Source organism: Canis aureus, chromosome 1 (genome assembly GCF_053574225.1).
Source record: "Canis aureus isolate CA01 chromosome 1, VMU_Caureus_v.1.0, whole genome shotgun sequence".
NCBI lineage: Eukaryota > Metazoa > Chordata > Mammalia > Carnivora > Canidae > Canis > Canis aureus.
This window is the reverse complement of record NC_135611.1, coordinates 40,998,886-41,020,747: the sequence shown is the minus strand read 5'-3', so window position 1 is coordinate 41,020,747 and position 21,862 is coordinate 40,998,886. Positions and strand designations below refer to the sequence as shown.

Here is a 21,862-nt window from a genome sequence, read left to right as displayed (position 1 = left end):
TTAATACAGTAAGCAACAGGAAGCCTGGGCAGGCAAGTGACTTTCTGCGTAATGAGTAGAACAGAGCTGAGGGGAGGGACACTGAGAATGTGACAACCTATCAGACACTTGGAGGTGTATCATTCCAAGTGTGGACTAAGGATCCAGGCTGGAAGAGTACCAAAGAAAATACAGTAGAAGCGATGGCTAGGAAAGGTATCCATAAGAACTGCTGAGTTAGGGATGCCTGGGTGGCTCAGCGGTTCAGCATCTGTCTTCAGCCCAGGGCATGATCCCGGAGTCCAGGGACTGAGTCCCCCATCCGGCTTCCTGCGAGGAGCCTGCTTCTCTCTCCATGTCTATGCCTCTCTCTCTCTGTCTCTTGAATAAATAAATAAAATCTTAAAAAAAATGCTGAGTTAATATGGTGACAGTCTGAAAGAATCAATGACTACTCCAAGATTTTTAGTCTGGGAGAATAGAAGAACGGAAGCAACTCTGGCAGAATTGAAAAGGAAGAAAGCCTGTGTTGATATGAAGCAGGGAACACTGCCATGGACTTCAAACAAGTGTCTCTAAACTTGCTACAAAGTTACATCTCAATAAAAAAAGATTATGTTACATTATTCTACTTTATGTGACTTAACAGTTGTTAATCATCTACTCTATATTCCTTCTCAACTATCAACATGCCAGGAAAAACAATAAGAAATGAACAAACTGGTCACCTTTTATTTCCTACCTAGAATGATTAGGAACGATAAGATGTAAGCAGAACTTGACATACTTTTGGTATATAAAGTCTGAAAGAGATTAGGTTTAAATTCACACTATAGTCAAAGAAGAATTCCACATGATGGCTGGCAACTTATGATACAGCAACTTATGATAAAGCATATCATCTAAGTACTAGAGTTTATTTAAAAATACATTTTTCTTACTAGATTTGTTGAGTCACTTGAAAGTAATGTAGCACTCTGTGTCAGATAATTAAGAAAGAAAAACACATCTTTCCCTGGACTGCTATCACTCCTAATAGATACATCAAGTTAACTATTTATTTTGACAGTATCTCTTAAAGGAGGATGTTCCCTGGACTCCTCACATTTGACAAACTAAAATGTTATACAAAACTCTAAAATACAGGTAACCAAATGTTAACTTCTGTGTCTCTCTCCTAAATCACACACATTCTACAGCTGATTTTACAGAATCCATGATGCAACTGAAAACACAGAATCTTGGATTTGGAAGGATCTTTAGAGGTTTAGTGCACAATCAAAGCTGATGGCAGATCTCTTCTATGATATTCCTTATAGAGAAATGATCAACCATTCTTTGCTTCAACACATCCAGTGACAGAAAACATTATTTTTCAAAGACAACTCTTTGTTAGGATAGCTTTGTGAATACTTCCTTATAATGAGCCAAAATTTGCCTTCCATTTGTCCTGGTTTGACCCTCTACTACACAAATTTCCTAAAATATTTAAACACTTGCTCTCTTAGGCTTTCTCATTGCTAAATCAAACCACCTCAATCGCATCAAATCACCATATAAAAATGCCAACTCTCATCATCTTGATCACTCCCCTAATAATCTTTTGTTTTTTTTCACTGCTACTTGTAAAGCATGTTGGCCAAAACTAAATGTAGTACTAATAAAAATATGTGGAACAGTGGAACAGTATATGTGAAACAGTATATTTAATGTGGACCACATTAAATAGAATGTAATATAATACATCTAGATCTAGTGCTGTCCGATAGTACTTAAGATGATGGAAATGGCCTATATCTACACTAATAGGCAGCCTATAGCATCATGTGGCTATTGAGCTCTTGAAAAATATGGTTATATGACTGAGAAACTGAATTTTTAATTTCATTTAATTTTAATTGTTTTAAGTAGACACACTGATATCAAAGCCCCTTATCATATAAATTAAATCTTATTCAATCTAAGTTTACTTATGTACCTGTAAGATTGACTTGAAACAAATAAAAATGAGGAGGTATTTTCTGGATTTTTTTTTAAGATTTCATCTATTTATTCATGAGACACACACACACACAGAGGCACAGACACAGGCAGAGGGAGAAGCAGGCTCCATGCAGGGAGCCCGACATGGGACTCGATCCCAGGTCTGCAGGATCACACCCTGGGCCGAAGACGGCACTAAACCGCTGAGCCACCCGGGCTACCCTATTTTCTGGATTTTAATCAAATCCCAATTTTTGAAAACAATCTCTTAGGATTTTCTTTTTCTTTTTTTTTTTAAGGTTTTATTTATTTATTCTTAAGAGACACAGAGAGAGAGAGGCAGAGACACAGGCAGAGGGAGAAGCAGGCTCCACACAGGGAGCCTGATGTGGGACTTGATCCCGTGTCTCCAGGATCACGCCCTGGGCCAAAGGCGGGCGCCAAACCGCTGGGCCACCCAGGGATCCCCCTTAGGATTTTCTTAGCTGGTTCTATTTGGCCCATGAACACACATGATAAAACTAACGGAATATTGTCTTTTCCACAAGTTACGCTATTAGTGGCTAAGAACTGACACTAAATAGAAAAAGAAAATTATTCCAATTTATTTGCAGCAATAAATAAGGATACAAAAATTACAAATTATCATAATTCTTATCCAAATGCTTACTCAAGGGTAGCCCACGTGGCTCAGCAGTTTAGCACCGCCTTCGGTCTGGGGCATGATCCTGGAGACCTGGGTTCGGGTCCCATGTTAGGCTCCCTGCATGAAGCCTGCTTCTCCCTCTGCCTCTCTCTCTCTCCTCTGTGTCTCTCATAGATAAATAAATAAAATCTTTAAAAAAAAAAATGCCTACTCAAGGTCTCCACTGAAATGTCTTCTAAGCACCTCAAATACAACATCCCCAAAAATAAACTCCTGCTCTCCCACACCTCCTTGCACACCTCCTCCCCACCACCTGAAAGTCCCTGCTGCTCACTCACTATTTCCAACTCAGAAAATGGCAAATCATTCCAATTGCCCAGGCCCAAACCTTACTGTCATATCCTTGACTCCAATCTTTCTCAAATACCCGAAATCCAAATCTAGCACATGCAATTTTCTCTGCTTGCAATGCCTGTCCCCTGGCTCTATCTGCCTAGCTAGAATTTCTTCCCCTCAACTAATTCTTTGCTCAAGTGACACCTTACTGAGGCCTTCCCTCCCACAACTGCAAACCTCATACCCAACACTCCCAATCCTCCTTCCCTGCTCTGTCACATTATCATGTGACATACTAGGTATTGTAACTCGTCTGTTCCCATTAGAAGCAATCTACAAGAGAAAATATATGTTTTGTTCAGTGCTGTAACTCTAGTGTTTGGCATATAGAAGACAGCTAAATATCAGTTGACTGACAAATCCTGTAAACATTATAGTATATACAAAATGACACAATCAAGAATGCAAAGTAAAAACTGAAATATTAGAGCAGTGGATTGAATTTTTTTAACAAACAAAACTAGGTTAAAAAAATAAGTTGTTCTATATGGCCAGTATAGCATTTAAAATCTAACAAATTAAGAGTTAACCTTTTACAAATGCTCAGATTTAGACACTCTGCTCTAGGAGACCACCTTTCTCAGTATCATCCACCCCTGTCCCCATCTTTTCCAAACTTTTACCATGGCTTGATATTATCCCAATAAAAGTATAAAATAAATTCTAACTTAAGCATTACTTCTTAAATTGTCACATTTCCTGGATTAAACAGGCTCATAGTTGTTTTCAGTTAATTTAAGAGTACATTATCAGCTCATAATTATAAAATAAGCATATTCTTCATTTCTATAGACCTACACTGTCCAATATGGTAGCCCTTAGCCACAGGTGGCTAGTTAAGTTAAATAATATAAAAATTCAGTTCCTGGGCAGCCCGGGTGGCTCAGCGGTTTAGAGCCGCCTTCACCCCAGGGCGTGACCCTGGAGACCCAGGATCGAGTCCCATGTCAGGCTTCCTGCATGGAGCCTGCTTCTCCCTCTGCCTGTGTCTCTGCCTCTCTCTTTCTGTGTCTCTCATGAATAAATAAATAAAATCGTAAAAAAAAAAAAAAATCCAGTTCCTCTGATGTCTTAACCACATTTCTTTTTTTTATTTTTTTTTATTTTTTTTTTTTAAATTTCATTTATGATAGTCACAGAGAGAGAGAGAGAGAGAGAGGCAGAGACACAGGCAGAGGGAGAAGCAGGCTCCATGCACCGGGAGCCCGACGTGGGATTCGATCCCGGGTCTCCAGGATCGCGCCCTGGGCCAAAGGCAGGCGCCAAACCGCTGCGCCACCCAGGGATCCCCTTAACCACATTTCAAATGCTGAATGCCACAAATAGCTAGTGGCTACCATACTGAACAGGGGAGATATAGACTTTACAGAGAGTTCTAATGAGCAGAACTGTTATAGACACTTTTTCCCCAAGACTTTATTATAAAGCTTAAAACTAATTTGGCTAAAACAGCAGCAGAGTTTAATCTCATAATTTTCAATTCTCTGTGTTAGTGATTCTCAAAGCATGGTCCCCAGACCAGTAGCAGTATTACTTGGGAACCTGACAAAAACACAAATTCCTGGGAGCACCTGGATGGCTCAGTTGGTGGAGCATGTGACTCTTAATTTCAGGATTATAAATTCAAACTCCACATTGGGCATGGAGCCTACTTAAAAAGAATTAATCGATTTTTAAAAAATACAAATTCTTGAGCCATAGCAATCTGTATTTTAACTAGTTCTCCAGGTGATCCAGGAGATTCTGAAGTATGCTCAAGTTTTATACCACTGTTCTAAGTTACTTAAGAGTGGTTGTCAGAGTGGCTTAGTTGGTTATGCGTCCACCTTTGGCTCAGGTCATGATCCCAGGGTGCTGGGATCCAGCCCTGTGTTAGGCTCCCTGCTCTGTGTAAGTCTGTTTCTCCTTCTCCCTCTGCCCCTTCCCCCTCCTGTGTGCACACGCTCCCTATCTCTCTCAAATAAATCAATAAAATATTTTTTTAAAAGAGTGGTTGTCAGGGATCCCTGGGTGGCGCAGAGGTTTGGCGCCTGCCTTTGGCGTGATCCCGGAGACCCGGGATCGAATCCCACATCGGGCTCCCGGTGCATGGAGCCTGCTTCTCCCTCTGCCTGTGTCTCTGTGCCTCTCTCTCTCTGTGACTATCATAAATAAATTAAAAAAAAAAAAAAGAGTGGTTGTCATAATATAAGCTATGAAATATTATGAGATATACCATATACATTCTACAATATTCTGTAAATGATTTATCAACTATGAAATCATACACAACCATATTTCTATTATGACATCTTATAAAACGAAAACTCAGTAGTTATTTTCAATATGATCATAATATTAAAATTAAAGCAATCATGAACTTTATTTTTTTTATGTACAACTATAATTTGCTTCCTCTTCAGATCTGCAGATCCTTTTTCAGTTCAACATCAACGTAACACATTTTTTAAGTCTTTTATTTTAATTCCAGTATAGTTAACAGTTTAGCACTATATTAGTTTTAAGGGTACAATATAGTTATTCCACAATATAATCACACTTTAATCTTTTTCTAAAGATTCAACTAGAAGCCTTTAAGTTAGGAGGAACACACAACAGTAGAATAACTAGGAAAAGGGAGAAATTTTCAAATTTTGTGCCAGTTGAAATTCTCACATGAGAAAATAGTACTTTCATAATAAACTAATAAATAGAAACGAAGTCTATTAGCTAGAATTCAGAAAGTAAACTAACATTGCACAAGTGTCACAAGAGGCTACACATTTTGAGCACTCTAATTTCCTATCATGAATCATGGATACAGTATAAGATTAAATATTTGCAGTATTAACATCCATGTATGTTAAATACTTATTATTAAATTTTCTGACAGAAAAACATCCTTAAACGTTTCAGCTAGGAATTCTATAAATGCAATAAATGCATGATGCAATAAAATGATTATAAAACCACTGGGAAAAGAGCTAGTTTTGACTTACAAGTTTGGCCCCAAAAGAAGAGTCATGAAGAGCATGATTACAAATTTCTGCCATAGCCAAGTATCTCCTGTGATAATTTACCAGTGGAAAATTACTTAATCATAATTTGTGCATAGAATGTTTTGGACGTGTACACTGAAAAAAGCAGGCACTAGATCATTTTAAGAAATGTTATTAAAATATTTACAACATACTGAGCTTATGTGTAATCCATGGGAACCTAAATCACACTTAAAAACACTGTCTCAGCGTATAAATATCCACTTCCACTCAAATATCCTTCCATAAAGTGAACACTGGCAATGCTTGACAGAATTTTGAAATCTAAACATTTTTCATTACTAAATGCAAAGGACACAATTTCAAAACTTTTAAACACTGCAAAAAAAAAAAAAAAGTCAAATGACTATTAAGTACTAATCATGTGCCAGACAAGGATATTCATTTCTCTCACTTACCTTGGTATTCCTAGCACAGATCCAAGCATATAACGTGTATTTAATTGCATTTATGAAAAAAGGAATGAGTATTGAGAGAGTTCAAAGATCAAAAAAAAAAAAAAAAGTCCTAGCCCTCGAGGAGGTTACAAATCGATTTAGGAAACATGACAAGCACAAGAAAAGCTAAAGAACATACGACAATTAAAAAATACCACGTGGGCAGAGTACGATTATTCGCAAAGTCGGTGGCAAACAGAGTGCTATGAATTCTGACTAGAGTTAAGGGAGTTAAGGGAGTGCGGTCCTTCTGGTCTCCCAACCAGACAGCAACACTGCATCTCGATCTAAAAACAGAGAGTAACACAGCACTCATCCCACCCTAAAATTATCGCAAAAGGAAGGAATACAATAACTAAAGAGAATGATACAAAGAAACTGCCTTGAAATAAAGCTAGAACATTCCACACACGCACACAATCGTTGGTTGGATCCCAGGATCTCTAAAAGCTCTCAAAATACAAGTCTCTCGGGAAGAGCGTTTCTGATTCTTTCTTCCTCCGTCCCCCGCGAACATTTCCACTGGACAGCTGCCCCAGAAATTTCTCCCAGCATCCGCAATGACAATACTCTCATCTTTCCCTCCCTCCCCTCGCCTGTATCAGACGGTGGCATCTCCCTCCAGAGGAAAAAACGGAGGGCGGGGGAGGCGGTATAGGAAGGAGAGAATGCTAGCAGCGTGGCCGATTATTAGAGAGGAGGAAGGCGAGAAAGACGCGGGGGTCGAGGGTGCGGTCGCCTCGGATCCGGCCCAGCCTCCGGGTCAGGCCAACATCCCCCCCCCCCCCAGGGCACGCCCCTCGCCCGCCAGACCCGACCGAGCAGGCGGCGGACTCGAGTGACAGCCCCACCACCTGCGCCGCAGCCCTTCCCCCAGGCCCGTGGGGCGACGCCTGCCCCTGCCCCACCAAGAGCTGCCGGTGGCTCCTTCCCTGCCCTTCCCGTCCACGTCGCCGATGAGTGACAGGTCCCGGGGGAGGCAATCGCAAGCGCATGCCGTTCGATACTGCTGGCGCCAGCCTGCGCCGTACCCTCCAGCCCGCACCGCTGGGGGCGTAGGCAGAGCGTTGCGGACGGCCCAGGGGGACCCAGTCCGGGCCTAGCCTGGCCCAGTTGCCCCACACTGGGCGGGGGTGGCACTTACTGCGGAGATTGTGGATTAGCTCCGAGTGGCTGGCGCCGCCGGATTTCCAGGCCATCGCTAAGCACACCCGGAGCAGGTACAGAACCACCTTCAGCGCGGCGACGGTGCCCAGCAGCTTCCCCAAGAGTGAGACCACCTCCCACACGGTCACCGCCCCGCTCGCGTCCCCGCCGGAGTCTCCGCTGTGACTGCTGTCGCCGCCGGTGCCGCCACTGCGCGCTCCCGGCATCCCCCGCGGCACGCATGCGCTCTGTGACGCTGCGCGGCCTCGGGTGCGGCGGGGTGGGGCCGCAGGCAGGGGTGGCCTCGTGCCCCGCCGACTGCCCGGGTGGCTGCTGCGGCTGCTGCGGACGGGCTGGGATGGGAGCCCGGGCTGAGTCAGCGCCGCCGCCGCCGCCGCCGCCGCCGCCGCGTGCCACCCCTCTGAGGCCTCGGGCTGCGCGCCGCCAACTTGCTGAGCTCGCCTGCGGCCGGACGGCGTGGGCCCGAGCGCGGTCGGTCGCGTGCCTGGCTGCGGCCTCGGTCGCCCGGCGCGGTGGCGCTATGGCGCGGTGGCGCGGCGGCGGGACCGGTGCGTGCCGCCGCGTCTGCCGGATCTGGTTACGCCGCTGCGGCTAGCTCCGTCGTCGCAGCTGAGTCAGCTGCCGCGAGCCGCGGGTCTGCTCCTATAGCTGTGCGGGTTGTTGGACGCTGGGCTTCCTTCGTGCCGCCTCTCCCAACCCACTTGTCTAACGTTTAGGTCGGTGAGAGTCAGAGCTGCGTACGGCGGAGCCCGAATAATCTTAGAGCCAGAGGGCAAAAGCCCTTTCCCTCCCGAGCACGCGAGCCTCTGCGCTGTGCCAAGTCCGTCGGTATTTGGTTATAGCAGAGAGCTGGGGACCCGGGTTTGTTGCAAGTCTCCAGCGCAGCTTCGGAGAGTGGGAGGGCACCACGGCAAGGGAGGGCACCGTGGGGGTGCAGCGTGGGAATGCTTTCGGCTAAAATTAACACGGTATCTAATGGAGAATGCGTTATTCTCCGGACGCGAGTGTGCATTTTCAGCTAATTAATCCCCACAAATGCCACCGTTAGACTGGACACCAGCTTTATCGCTATCAGCCCTGCAAGACAATGAGTGAGAAGCTGACGGGGAACATTGCCCGTCGCCTCCAACTTGCTGACTCCTAATCAGAGCTCTGACAGAATCCAGTCATCATTTACTCCAATAAACTGTTAAGAAAGGAAACAAAGCAACGTCAAGACCTCTCTGCACTACCTCGTGAGCAGCGATTTTCAAATTCCAGTTCTCACCGGATTTTGTCAAGTGTAACGCAGCCAACTACCATTCCGAGACATACTTGTACATTTCCTGTTTTTTTTGTGTGTGTGACATAAATGAAACCACACTCAAAGCACTATTCTTTAAGAGACTGACACACTGCCTGCTGCAATAAGGAAGCACCTCAGTGTTCTTTAATATTAGAAATAAAATTGTCAGTTTGGGACTCTATTGGTTTTCTATCTCATCTCTCATCCGTTTCTCAATGTTTCCTAGTTAAAAGAATAAAATCGTCTATTCTCAACAAGAGCCTAATAAGTCTCTTTAGAGTTGCCCTACACAAATTGCATCTACATGGGGTGCTGCAGTAAGCTGTGGCTGTGAAAGAGGACTACCGAGATCAGTTAAGAAGAAGATATCATGGCTCCATTTAAAGAAGCAACCAACACACAGCTATGAATGTAGTAGAAAGGACACTTAAAAAAATCAATGAAAAAAAATAAATAAATGATATATTTTGTATACATTTAAATTGGGGAGATCTGGGACGCCTGGGTGGCTCTGCAGTTGAGCATCTGCCTTCCGCCCAGGGCATGACCCTGGAGACCCAGGATTGAGTCCCACATCGGGCTCCCTGCGTGGAGCCTGCTTCTCCTTCTGCCTCTGTCTCTGCCTCTCTCTCTCTCTCTCTGTATCTTTCATGAATAAATAAGTAAAATCATTAAAAATAAATAAATAAATTGGGGCGATCTGCATTAAAAGAAAACAAGCAACACAGGGCAAAATATAAGTACCATTGTGGTCTAGATATCAAGTGCTATGTTTATTTAGATATTCATGCACTGCAGAAATCAGGAAAAGGTAGAGGAAGGAACTGGTCTTTGAAGGATGGCCAGGATTCTAAGAAGTAGAGAGGAGTAAGAGGATTATTATAGGTAAGTCAAAGCACCGAAGAAGGAACCTAGAGCATGATTCTTAGGCTGTCGATGTTTACATATCAAACTCATTAATTATATACATAAATGAATTAAGGAAAGTTGCACAGCTAGACAGCAGATGTCAAAACTAGAATTGTAGCTTTTAGGATTCCAACTCCAGGCTACAACAGTGTGTATTAACAACTTTGAAGCAAAGTATTTAAGAGACAAAGAGGGAGAATTTTAGAATAAGTTTGTACAATAATGAACGTACTTCCATGAGAATTTAAGGATTTTCAATATTTTCTTTTTTTTTTTTTTTTTTTTTGGATTTTCAATATTTTCTATGGGGGCTGTGGTGCAAAACTGAATGCTCAGGTGTAAGTTTCTCTTGCATTGATTTTGAGTTTGCTCTTAAGTTTCTTTTATATTGTACAATTATTGCACAAATGCACCGTTTCGGTGTTCCTATACTGACTTTGCAGACTGTTCAGAGCCACCGCAGGCAGCAAGGGCTCCCTAACCTCCTCCGGCTCGGGGGTTGATGGTACCCGAACTGCGGAAGGACGAGAATTGGCTCTCCGCAGCCACCGTCCGTCCGGTAACGTCCTGCCCAATCAGGACTCCGCGGGAAGGGGCGGGACTCAGAGGCGCGCGCTCTGCTGCTGCCTCCCCGCCCGGTTGCTTCTGCCATGGAGGATATTTACGCAAAGTTTGTGTCTCAGAAAATCAGCAAAACCCGCTGGCGACCGGTACCCGCCGGGAGCCTGCAGACCGCGGATACCTTCGCTGCGGGCTCTTGGGACAATGAGGTACCTCCGCTGCCGGATGGGCAGCTCCTGCTCCCTCCCTTAATTCTGGAACCGCGCCGCTGGCGGTCAGCGCGCCGCGCGCCTCTTCGCTTCTCGCTGTCTCCGTCCCCCGAGGTCCCCCGTGTCAGGTTCGGTCGTCCCGTACCTCGGAGGCCGTCGTTGATGTGCCTGAGCCTCGAGTCCCGTTGTGTTTTAAGTTACCACCTTCCAGGGACGCGTGGGTGGCTCAGCAGTTGAGCGTCTGCCTTCGGCTCAGGGCATGATCCCGGGATCCTGGATCGAGTCCCACATGGGGCTCCCTGCATGGAGCCTGCTTCTCCCTCTGCCTATGTCTCTGCCTCTCTCTGTGTGTGTCTCTCATGAATAAATAAATAAATCTTTAAAAAAAAATTGCCACTTTCCAGTTATCTGAGATGCTTTTAAAGCAAGGTTGCTTGAAGGCAATACAGGATCTTAATGTTCGAGAGTTTGATGTATAGTTCATGTCAAGAGAAAACTTTTCTGCCTTGCAGGAAAATTATGTTTCACTGTGGTCTATTGGAGATTTTGGGAACTTGGATTCCGATGGAGGGTTTGAAGGAGACCATCAGTTACTGTGTGATATCAGACATCATGGTGATGTAATGGATTTACAAGTAAGTCTGTGTAACATGCAAGAGCTAACTTTTAAAAAACTGAGGGTAGTATATCTAGGGGTGCAAAGGACCTTAAAGCGTCTAATCTCATCCCGGTTTACAGGAAACAGTTCTCTAAGGTTATGATTATAACATTATGTAGCAGAAACTTAATGGCAGAATCAGAACTGGAGAGGGGCATTTAATCACAGTTTTTAAAATTCTGATTGGTTTGTTTGTTTAATTAGTTGGCTATCTACTGTGGGGCAGACACCATTTGGGGAGCTTTAGGAAACATAATTTTCATCACGTGCTTGTGAATCAGGTGTTTTATGTCACTATGGGACAAATACTGTGCAAGGCACTTACCATGATTTTGCTTTTTGAATTCTTATAACAACCTTCCAAGTGGGGATTAGCTCCACCATTTTAAAGATTTGCCAAAGGCCTAGAGAACTTAACTTGGCCAATGTCTCAAAGCCAGTAAAGTGAGGGGAATGGTATTAAGTTTTCAAATCCTGGTCTGTAGGACTTCAGAGTCCCTGTAGTTTCTTCTATAGAAAGCTGCATAACCCTGAGAATGATTATTTTCTAAACCTCTATGGTAGTAATCCAGATTAAATCAGTTCTAGGTGAAGGAGTTTAGGGGGGAAAATTATTTATTCTTCATGACAATTCTCTTATTTGTGTAGTGGTTTTGAATATTCAGATCCATCATCACATTTTATTTGCTTAGCACTTATAGGCTCTTTGCATTTTAAAATTGTCATACTACTAATTGAGTTAAACAAATGGGCTTCCTCTCTATAGATATTTCTGAATCTATAACAAGCAAGAATTTTCTATTCAGTTTTTTGACCAGGAAAGGATTGTAGCTGCGTCATCAACAGGATGTGTAACAGTTTTCCTTCACCATCCGAATAACCAGGTAAAGAATTTTTGCTTGAAAACTGAATTTATATTTTATTTTTAGGAGGGCCTAAACCGGACTGTACATAATAACGACACAGATAAGTTTCATACTCTCAAAATATGGAGGGAGGAGGCATCATATTACCTATCCTTTAGTAGATTAATTCTCAACTGGGTTTATGTGAGCTTTCATTGAAATTAGATATCTCTTAAATTCTTTTAGTCCAGAGCTATCAATATAGTTTTCTGGCAAGTAATTTTCTTGTAATTTTCTCTTCTAAGTTCTTGTTTTGATCTTTCAAAGAAAGAGCACCTTCTAGCTTGTGTATCATGAGAGGAAACAGGGACAGCTGTTTTTTTGCTTATTTGAATAGAACTTTGTTTTTACTTAGAAGAGAGGATGCATAATATGAAGACTTGACATTTTTTCTAATGCCTTTCTTTTGTATTAAAAACTCAAGTACTAAAAAAAATAAAAAATAAAAACCCAAGTACTGACCTTCAGAGCACAATGGTAAGGCAGTCCTTTAAAGTAGCCCCATTTGTAGTCACACTTTTAAGTTGCTGGAAAAGAGTGCTTATATAGATTTTTGGATTCATAAAGGTCATCTTCCTAATAGGCATGCCTAGTAAATGTAAGACCTAAATCCTCTTAAGTATTTTTTTTTTTTAATGGTTTCACTTAGAAAACACTGGAGATTTGGGGTGTCTGGGTGGTTCAGTCAATTAACCATCTGTCTTTGGCCCAAGTTATGAACCCAGGGTCCTGTGATGGAGCCCCACATGGGGCTTAGGCTCCCTGCCCAGCGGGGAGCCTGCTTCTCCCTCTCCCTCTGTCTGCCACTCCCCCTGTTTGTGCTTACTCTCTCTGTGTATCAAATAAATAAAATTAAAAAAAAAAGATTTATTTCTTAGTTGTAGGCTAATTCCCTTAAGCATTTAGAGTAGCTTTTGAACATACAACTATCTGATACCTCAATCATTTCTTTGAGATAAGTTTGAGATATTATTCTAACTCTGGGAAACAAAGGGTTGCAGAAGGGAAGGTGGGTGAGGAGATAGGGTAACTAGGTGACGGGCACTAAGGAGGGCACTTGAGGGGGTGAGCACTGGATGTTATATGTTGGCAAATTGAATTTAAATAAAATATTTTTAAAGTTTGAGATATTAATAGGATTTCTTTTTTCATCGAATCCAGTGTATACAGAACTTTGATGGAAGTAGTTTCTAGGCTTTAGTGCCCAGAAATACAAAGGAAAAAGGAGAGAGTTACTCTTTTTCTAGAAGGGTGTGGGCCAGGATTTTAAAATACTCTTTATTCAGGGAAAAGTGCTAGTTTTTAGGGCTTCGCTTTGTTTAATCATATCGTCATTCTGGAAACCTAGACTCTGTCAGTCAGCCAGCAGTGGACAGCAGCTCACTACCACACAGGCCCGGGAAGTCCTTCCTATAGCAGTGCACCATGCACAGGTGTTGTGTGCAACAGCCCAGAAATTGTCACAGTTGGAGAAGATGGTCGAATAAATCTCTTTAGAGCTGATCACAAGGAGGCTGTGAGAACCATAGGTAAGCAAAATATATTTCTTTTGTTATCACATAATTGAGCACCTACCAGGTGTTAAGCAAACGTAATGCTAAATGTTTGAAGGATGTGAAAATATACAAAGTAGGAGCCCTTTACAAGACAAATGTTGATAAGACATGTAGGAATGAGTGACGACAAAAGAAAAGCTGTTTGATCTTTTTTTTTTTTTTTTTACTGGAGAGGATAATGGAAGAATTGAGGAGCAAGAGGCAATTAATTTAAACTAGGTTCTGGACCACAAATCTAAAAGATGGCACACCAAACAAAAGGAATAAAATGGAGGCAGGATAAGTCCATTCAGAGAATGACAAGAAGTATAGTTTTAGATATTTACATAGGAGAGGGGACAGATAAGCAAGAAAATTAAATTGGGGCCAGGTTTTGAAGAGTCCAGTGCACAACCACAGAGGTTACATTTTGTCAGGTGGGCAACTAAGGAGCCATTGAAACTTGAGGCAGGGGGATGATATACTCCCTGTGATGTTTTGGAAGGATTATTCTAGTCTAGTAGTTCTTAACTATGCTTCACATTGTCAGACTTGCCTGACAATAGTTTTAACGATCCACCACCCTAGACCTCCTGAATCAAACCTCTGTGGATTGAGCCCATGGATCCATTTTTTGTGTTGTTTGTTATTCTTTTTAATTCTGAAGAACACTTATTTAACGATTAAGGACCATTGCCTGGAGTTTAGAGCAGTGTCACAAAACAAAAGGCAAGAAGTAGGTGCTAAATTATGTGATATTAAGCTTAAACCCTCTAGGTAGGGATGCCTGAGTGGCTCAGTGGTTGAGCATCTGCCTTTGGCTCAGGACGTGATCCCAGTCATGGGATCGATTCCCACATTGGGCTCCTTGGGAGGAGCCTGCTTCTCCCTCTGCCTATGTCTCTGCCTGTGTGTCTCTCATGAATAAATAAAATCTTTAAAGGACCAGTATACCAGTCCAGAAGGACTTCATGGAGAAGAGAGTTAATGAGGCTAAAGATGAAGAGATTTTTTTTCTAAGATTTTATTTTTTTAAAGATTCCATTTTCATTTATCTGAGAGGAGACAGTGAGCACAAGCACCAGAAGGGGAAGAGGCAGAGGGAGGAGAAGGAGGCTCCCCACTGATCAAGGAGCCCAACATGGGGCTCGATCCCAAGGCCCTGGGATCATGCATGACCTGAGCCGAAAGCAGACACTTAACCAACTGAGCCACCCAGGCGCCCCTTAAGATTTTATTTTTAAATAATCTCTACACCCAACATGGGGCTTGAACTTAGAACCCTAAGATCAAGAGTTGCATGCCCTATCAGCTGAGCCAGCCAGGTGCCCCTAATGATGAATAGATTTGAGATAAGTCAGCCAAATGATACAAGTTCCGAATAAGCTATATAGGAAGCACTGAGGTTGGGAGGTTCTGGGTTAAGCACTAGCGGGAGATAAAAAACTGGAAATAGAGGAACTTAAATAGCTGTCTCAGCATTGGAGGGTAATAGTCGTAAGTGGAAATAGAGAAATATGTGAAAACTCAGCCCTCTGTTTGGAAAACAGCTGTTCTGTAAGACAGATAATTTTTCTATCAAAGGAGAGTCCATTTTAACAGATATATTCCTGTGCATTTTTCTATAGAAATTAAACTGACTTATTTAAAAGTTCACTTGTAATATTTCAATCAATAGAAGGAATGCAAATTAAGAATTTTGTGGAGGGGCGTCTGGGTGGCTCTGTGGTTAAGTGTGTCTGCCTTTGGCTCAGGTCCTGAGCTCAGGGGCCTGGGATCCAGTCCCACATCCGGCTCCCCATAGGGAGCCTGCTTCTCCCTCTGCTTATGTCTCTCTCATGAATAAATAAATAAAATCTTTTTTTTAAAAAGGAATTTAATGGGAAAATAGGACTCATTAACACACACTACTGTTTTCTTAATTTGTAGACAATGCAGATAGCAGTACACTCCATGCTGTAACCTTCCTTCGAACTCCTGAGATTCTTACAGTAAATTCAATTGGGCAGTTAAAAATATGGGATTTCAGAAAACAAGGAAATGAGCCTTCTCAGATATTATCACTGTAAGTTTTCATTTGTAATTTTAGTAGTGAACAATTAATTTGTTCAATTGTTTATAACAACTGACTTTAAACCATATTGTATTTTAATTGCATTTGAAGAGAATGATCCCTGATTAAATTTGGTAAAGCAAGTATAATTTGATGAGCTTGGTACTGCTCTGCTGCATATTTACTAAAATATTTGTCATATTGATTCAGAGCCTGTATCTCTTGAAAGTTATATTATTTAATGGGGAATTTAATTTTGCTCAGCAAATGATTCTACTGATACAATGCACTCCTGATGTGATTGGGATAAAAATAAAATCCAAGATATTTTTCCTGAGCAAAAAATTTTATGTGTGCAATTTTCTCTAATAAGAATATAGAAAAAAAAGAATATAGAATTTGTCAAAGTGCAAAAGTAATTATATAGGCAAAATATTAAGTCAAATAAGAAATAAAGAATATGCTGTTTAGTTGTACATAAAGTTTTTTAAATGCCAAGAAATGGAAATATGTTTGCACATCTTACCATCAGATTATCATGTTCCTTATGTCTCCAAATTGAAGAGAGAATAATTTTGGCTTTAATTCCATTGCAAAAATTCTAATATTTAGAAATATATTTAATGCACCCAATTTTTTGACATGATTTAAGTTCAGCCAATAGCTCCAGCCACAAAGTTAGTTAGTTGCTAGAGTGAAATATGTTTCACGGATTATGCAAAGATAAATCATATTTCACAACATGTTTGATGTCATTATATCTCCTATAAAAGGACTGGTGACCGAGTGCCCCTCCACTGTGTTGATAGACATCCCAACCAGCAGCATGTTGTAGCTACTGGTGGCCAGGATGGAATGCTGAGTATTTGGGATGTTAGACAGGGTACTATGCCTGTGTCTCTGCTGAAGGCTCATGAAGCTGAAAGTAAGTGCTGTGGAGATACACAAGTCTTTTTTGTTGGGTGGTAATATGATGTATTATAACCAGCTTTCCGTAATAAGACATATGGATCATTTTATGTTGTAGGTTTTGGCTGAATTATGTAAATGTATAATAACTAATCCCTTTTTATTTGACAACTTATTCAGTATGTTTCTTTATTCTATCCAAAACCACAGTGATTAATTATCCTTACATGTTCATCTTTATGTGCTTTTCTTAGGATAATTTTTTTGAAGTAGAATTCGTAAGCTAAAATATTTGTATAGTTTTAAAGCTCTGATACATGTTATCAAACTTTATACATAAAAATACATAAAAATATTATACATAAGTTTATATTGCCATACTCCATATAAGAGGATGCCCTTTTCCCACTTAAATGCAGGCTATCATTGTTAATATTTGCCAATCTATGTGTTCCTCAATTTATTATTGTACTCTTTTTTTTTTAAACAACAGTATATATAGGATCTTGTCCCTTTTTTCATCTTTTGATTTTGGTGGGGATTTTTTTGACTAGACATATTTTTCATTTTACCACTATTGTTGATATCATGACTGAATTACAATTTTAAATTCTGACTTAAGAGAAGTTTATATTAAGCCCTGCTTGAATAAAAGTACAAAAGCAGAAGCATACCAGCATTTTAATTTCTTAGTTTAAGTTTCACATTATCACCTTGGAAAGATAGATTATTTTTAAGATTATATTTAAGAAGCAAATAAAATGATAGAAATTTTTTTGCCTCTTCTAGTTATAACCAACCCAAGGGGAAAAAAGGAATAAAAAGAAATAGAATATGTCCTCTTGGTAGTGATAGTAGATGTTGGTAGTGACAGTAGTATTACAAACTTTCAGATCTCTTCTTCCAGCCCCTTCTTAACTGCCAGCCTGTATTGCTAAGCAATACAAATGTAACAGATTGTATTTTATTGTTTTGATTCATTCTGACACTTAGCTAGAAATGAAATAAGATGTTTTAGTATGGAGGTTTGTTTTCTACTTTGAAAATAAATTAAGAATCTTGGTTTATATAGTCTGCTTACGGCTCTACAGGCTATTCTCTTTCACTTTTTAAAAATGAAACGGCATGAATATATTTTATATAGGGATTTGCCCAAAAGTTCTCTTCCTGAGGAAGGTGACCTTTTAACGTTTTGTGGTATGATGCTTAATTGTGGTAACTGTCAGAATAAATTGCCCACTTGCAAGCATGTGCCTTCTGTTACTTTCTATGCTATGTCCTGGGCACATTCTATGCTGCCTCTTTAAGGTTCTAATGCAGAATCAGAGAATCCTTGTTCACAGACTACCTGTGTGCTTACTTGTGTGCTGCAGAGAACCTCCTAAGGTGTCCTGGCCAGTCATTGGCTCCCATTTGTCTTGACAAACACAAAGTTCCCTTAAAGTTTAGAACTTGAAGGATCCTCAGTCCCAGATTGGATTCTTAAAAGCCCTCCATCTGAAACTGAGTCCAGGTTCTGGGAGCATTTAGGTTTTAGTTGACTAGGAGCTAGTTGCTCTTTTTGTAATATATACCAGAAGTATCCAGAAACTTGGCAGGAAGCAAAATTGAACTGCTGCTTAGAAATTCATTTGTATGTTACTTTTATGTTTTTTTTCCTCTCTTTTTCCAGTAACATAATCTTCAGATGTTAATGACACAGGAATTGAAAATAAGGAAACTTACCAAGTGAAAAAAATATTTTAGGAATTCTCCCATTCTCATACTTTTCCATTAAAAAAAATATAATAGGTCAAATTGTTAGCATTTATTTTCATTGACTTGCTGGCCTAATACACAAGTAGATTTACTTGACTTCTTTATCCAATCTATGTGTTATAGCGATTTAGAGAATTAAATTACATCTTCTTGTCTTTAATTCTGAAGCCTTTGGTTTTTATCAGACATGGAGTTTGAAAGTAAGATGAAAGCTACTGAAGATGATCCCTGAAGACAGGGTTTTAAAGTTTGTTCAACTAATCTGCACAAGAATTAGCCTCTTGAGGAAAAAAAAAAATGAATTGGCATCTTGGTTCTTATCTTTTAGTGTGGGAAGTTCACTTTCACCCATCCAACCCAGATCATCTATTTACTTGTTCTGAGGATGGATCCCTCTGGCATTGGGATGCCTCCACAGATGTACCTGAAAAATCATCACTGTTTAACCAAGGTAAAAGGATTTAATGAAGATTCTTGTGTATAATTTTGTTTTAGTTTTAAATACCACATTAGAAATTCTCAGATTTTTTAACATTAAAGAATGATAGAATGTTTCCATTCTCCCACCTTAGGGTAAATTCTAGTATTGTAGGGTTTGAAATCTGTCAGCTGCTTACTGCTATACTGCAGATGACTACAAATGCCATAAGCTGGCTAACTTTGCACAGCTAACTTCATGCTACCTTTCTGAGACTTTCCATTAAAGAATCACCAGAAAGATGGTCAAAATCTCATACTTTGCTTTAAGACTTCAAATTTGATATCCATAGGATCCCATGGAAATTTGAGTATTTAACTGAATAAGCATTTGGTCAAAAATGGTGATGTGTGGGGGCACCTGAGTGGCTCAGTGGTTGAACGTCTGCTTTTGGCTCAGGTCATGATCCCAGGGTCTTGGGATCGGGTCCCACATCAGGCTCCCTACAAGAAGCCTGCTTCTCCCTCTGCCTATGTCTCTCCCTTTCCCTTTGTGTCTCTCATGAGTAAATAAATAAAATCTTTAAAAAAAAAATGGTGATGTGTGATAATGGAATCATCACCCTGTTATTCTGAGAATTAAGTTTCAATCCTAGCCTTTTAAAAATATCAATAGAATTTTAGATGTTTACAAACATAAAAGTAGTCTTTAAGATGTTTTCCCCTTCTCTTTTTTTCTCACAGGAGGAAGAAATAGTACTTTTTTGTCTCACAGCATTAGTAACCAGGCTAATGTTCACCAGTCTCTTATAAGCTCCTGGCTCAGCACTGATCCTGCAAAAGACCGTATCGAAATCACAAGCTTGCTTCCCAGCAGGACTTTGTCTGTGAACAGTTTGGATGTTTTAGGTTCTTGTCTTGTTTGTGGAACTGATTCTGAAGCCATTTATGTTACTAGACAACTTTTTTCATGAAAATACTATAATCACAAGATTTCAGGTAAAGCATATTGTTAGCCTTTCGAATTACAACTTCTATGCAAGTTTTTGGGAAATGCGAAATTTGCGGAGGAAGCTTCAGTAAACTATTGTTAATGTCGATGCTCTGTTTTGGCTTTTGTCAGTTGAATGTTCTCTTCATAGTTGCAGAGTCAGATAGAGGACTCCTGTCAAGAGAACTGGAATCTGTGGAAGAATATCAGAGGGATCTTTTTGCTGATGTATACACCATCTTCAAACAGGTTTTTCTCACGGAACCTGCTTTTCATTTTTGATGTTGTGGGACTTTCTCTCTGTTTTATAACAGTATGGGGGATCTTACCCACCCACCCCTATTGGCACTAGCCAATGTTAATGTTTATCCTTTTTATTACAGATATTTTCTTTAATCTTTCCACACTTTATTTCCTTAATAAGTTTAAGGAAACTTCATAAAGAATTGAGTTCAAGAAAAATGACACGTTTTGTAGTGTTCACATTTTTTTTAAAGGTGTTTTTTAAAGGAAAGTGTTTGGACAGGTTCCTCTATTAGAGTAGATTTGAACAAAATTCTGTCAACTGCTTAGACCCAACTACATTTTTCCTAAGGGTTTTTGCTTTTATTTCATTTCACAACATAATTCAAAATTGCTGAACTGGACATTGTGCAATAAAATGGAATTTGGTATTAATAAGTAAGCTGGCTTCCAAACTACAATTTGATACATAACATAAATGAGACTAGTATGGTGATGTTGTAAGAGTAAAGAATTTTGCTGTCTTTGTCCTTATCTACAATGTTAATGATAACCTAACATTTGAGTTAGGGTTTTTGAGTATAATTGACACAATGTTACATTAGTTTCAGGTTAATATGTAGTGCTTAAAGACAGTTTTGTGCCATTGTCTTTCCAAAGTTAAATATGTTACTGAATGTGAAGACCTTAATGACAGATCACTGCTATTCTGCTATTAAAGTGTGCATTCATTTACTTTATGACTCCATTGATAATAATTATGGTAAGGTTTCATTTTTCTGTCCTAATAAACCCTTTCGATTTTTTTATGACATCTTACCTCAGGGAGGTTTGGTTTGGGGTTTTTTGTCAACATTTTAAATAGAATACATATATGCACTCTGTTTTTCTTATATATATTTGACTGAAAAATATTTATTTATTTATTTTTAAGATTTTATTTATTCATATGAGAGAGAGAGAGAGACATAGGCAGGGGGAGAAGCAGGCCCCATGCAGGCAGCCTGACGGTGGGACTCGATCCCAAGTCTCCAGTATCAGGCCCTGGGCTGAAAGTGGCGCTAAACTGCTGAGCCACCTGGGCTGCCCGACTCAAAAATATTTAATAAAGTTGGTAACTTGAATTCCAAAGAGTCAGAGATGGAAAGAAAATGTTGCCATAGGAATTTTTAATCTGTTTATGGTTTTATTGCTGAGACTAATTTTTAAGACTTTCTGTTATTACAAAAGTAATTCATTACAGAAAAAAGTCAAAAATTTTAAGTACTTATAATCTCAGAGACCATAGCCTTTTCATTCCTTTTTCTGTCCATCAACATATATGATTTATTAAAATGAAATATATCATGTTATATTTATGTATATACATTCCCCAGCAGTAATCACATGATTTCCATAATAAAAACATAGCTATTAATTTTCCTTTGACTAATTTCCCTTCATATGAATGTCTTGCTGCAGCCTAAGCTTCCGTGTCCATTTCTTTACCTTCCAGGCATCCTCCCATTCCATTCAGCAGGCTCTGAGTGGGCTATGAGTTGATCTCACTCCTGGAAGACTAGCTCCTAGGTAGCACATTTTTCAAGTACAGTGAGTGGCAAGCTTGTTGTGCCTCTTTCATCTGCTGCAAAGCTTGAAGGATTCATATATGTTGTTACCACCCTTCTCAGTTTCCAGCGGCAATACATACAACTTTCCTAGATTGTTATAGTAAATAATTGGTAGAGGGAGGGAGCCAGATGTGTAGGCTTAGAATACTAACTTGGGCTGCAAACAAGTTTCG

The 21,862-nt window shown here is 40.3% G+C and overlaps 2 protein-coding genes across 8 annotated transcripts in view; one reads left to right on the top strand and one right to left on the bottom strand.

Annotated features, from left to right (window-relative positions):
- Positions 1–7,884, bottom strand: part of PCMT1 (protein-L-isoaspartate (D-aspartate) O-methyltransferase) — a 45,910-nt gene extending 38,026 nt beyond the window's left edge. For 2 of the 7 annotated variants that reach the window (XM_077896569.1, XM_077896614.1), the window contains exon 1: positions 7,624–7,875. In XM_077896569.1, coding sequence (XP_077752695.1) covers positions 7,624–7,852 — 229 coding nt within the window. In that variant the 5' untranslated portion in view covers positions 7,853–7,875. Of the gene's footprint in view, positions 1–7,623 lie in introns of all 7 variants that reach the window. The other 5 variants (XM_077896558.1, XM_077896594.1, XM_077896572.1 and 2 more) reach the window with 5 other exon arrangements.
- Positions 7,885–10,433: 2,549 nt separating this feature from the next.
- Positions 10,434–20,814, top strand: NUP43 (nucleoporin 43). Its single transcript, XM_077896517.1, has 8 exons — positions 10,434–10,610; positions 11,123–11,245; positions 12,075–12,152; positions 13,522–13,702; positions 15,638–15,773; positions 16,535–16,686; positions 18,757–18,879; positions 19,590–20,814. The coding sequence occupies exons 1-8, from the start codon at positions 10,491–10,493 to the stop codon at positions 19,817–19,819; spliced, it is 1,143 nt and encodes a 380-aa protein (XP_077752643.1). The 5' UTR covers positions 10,434–10,490; the 3' UTR covers positions 19,820–20,814.
- The last annotated feature ends 1,048 nt before the right edge of the window (positions 20,815–21,862 follow it).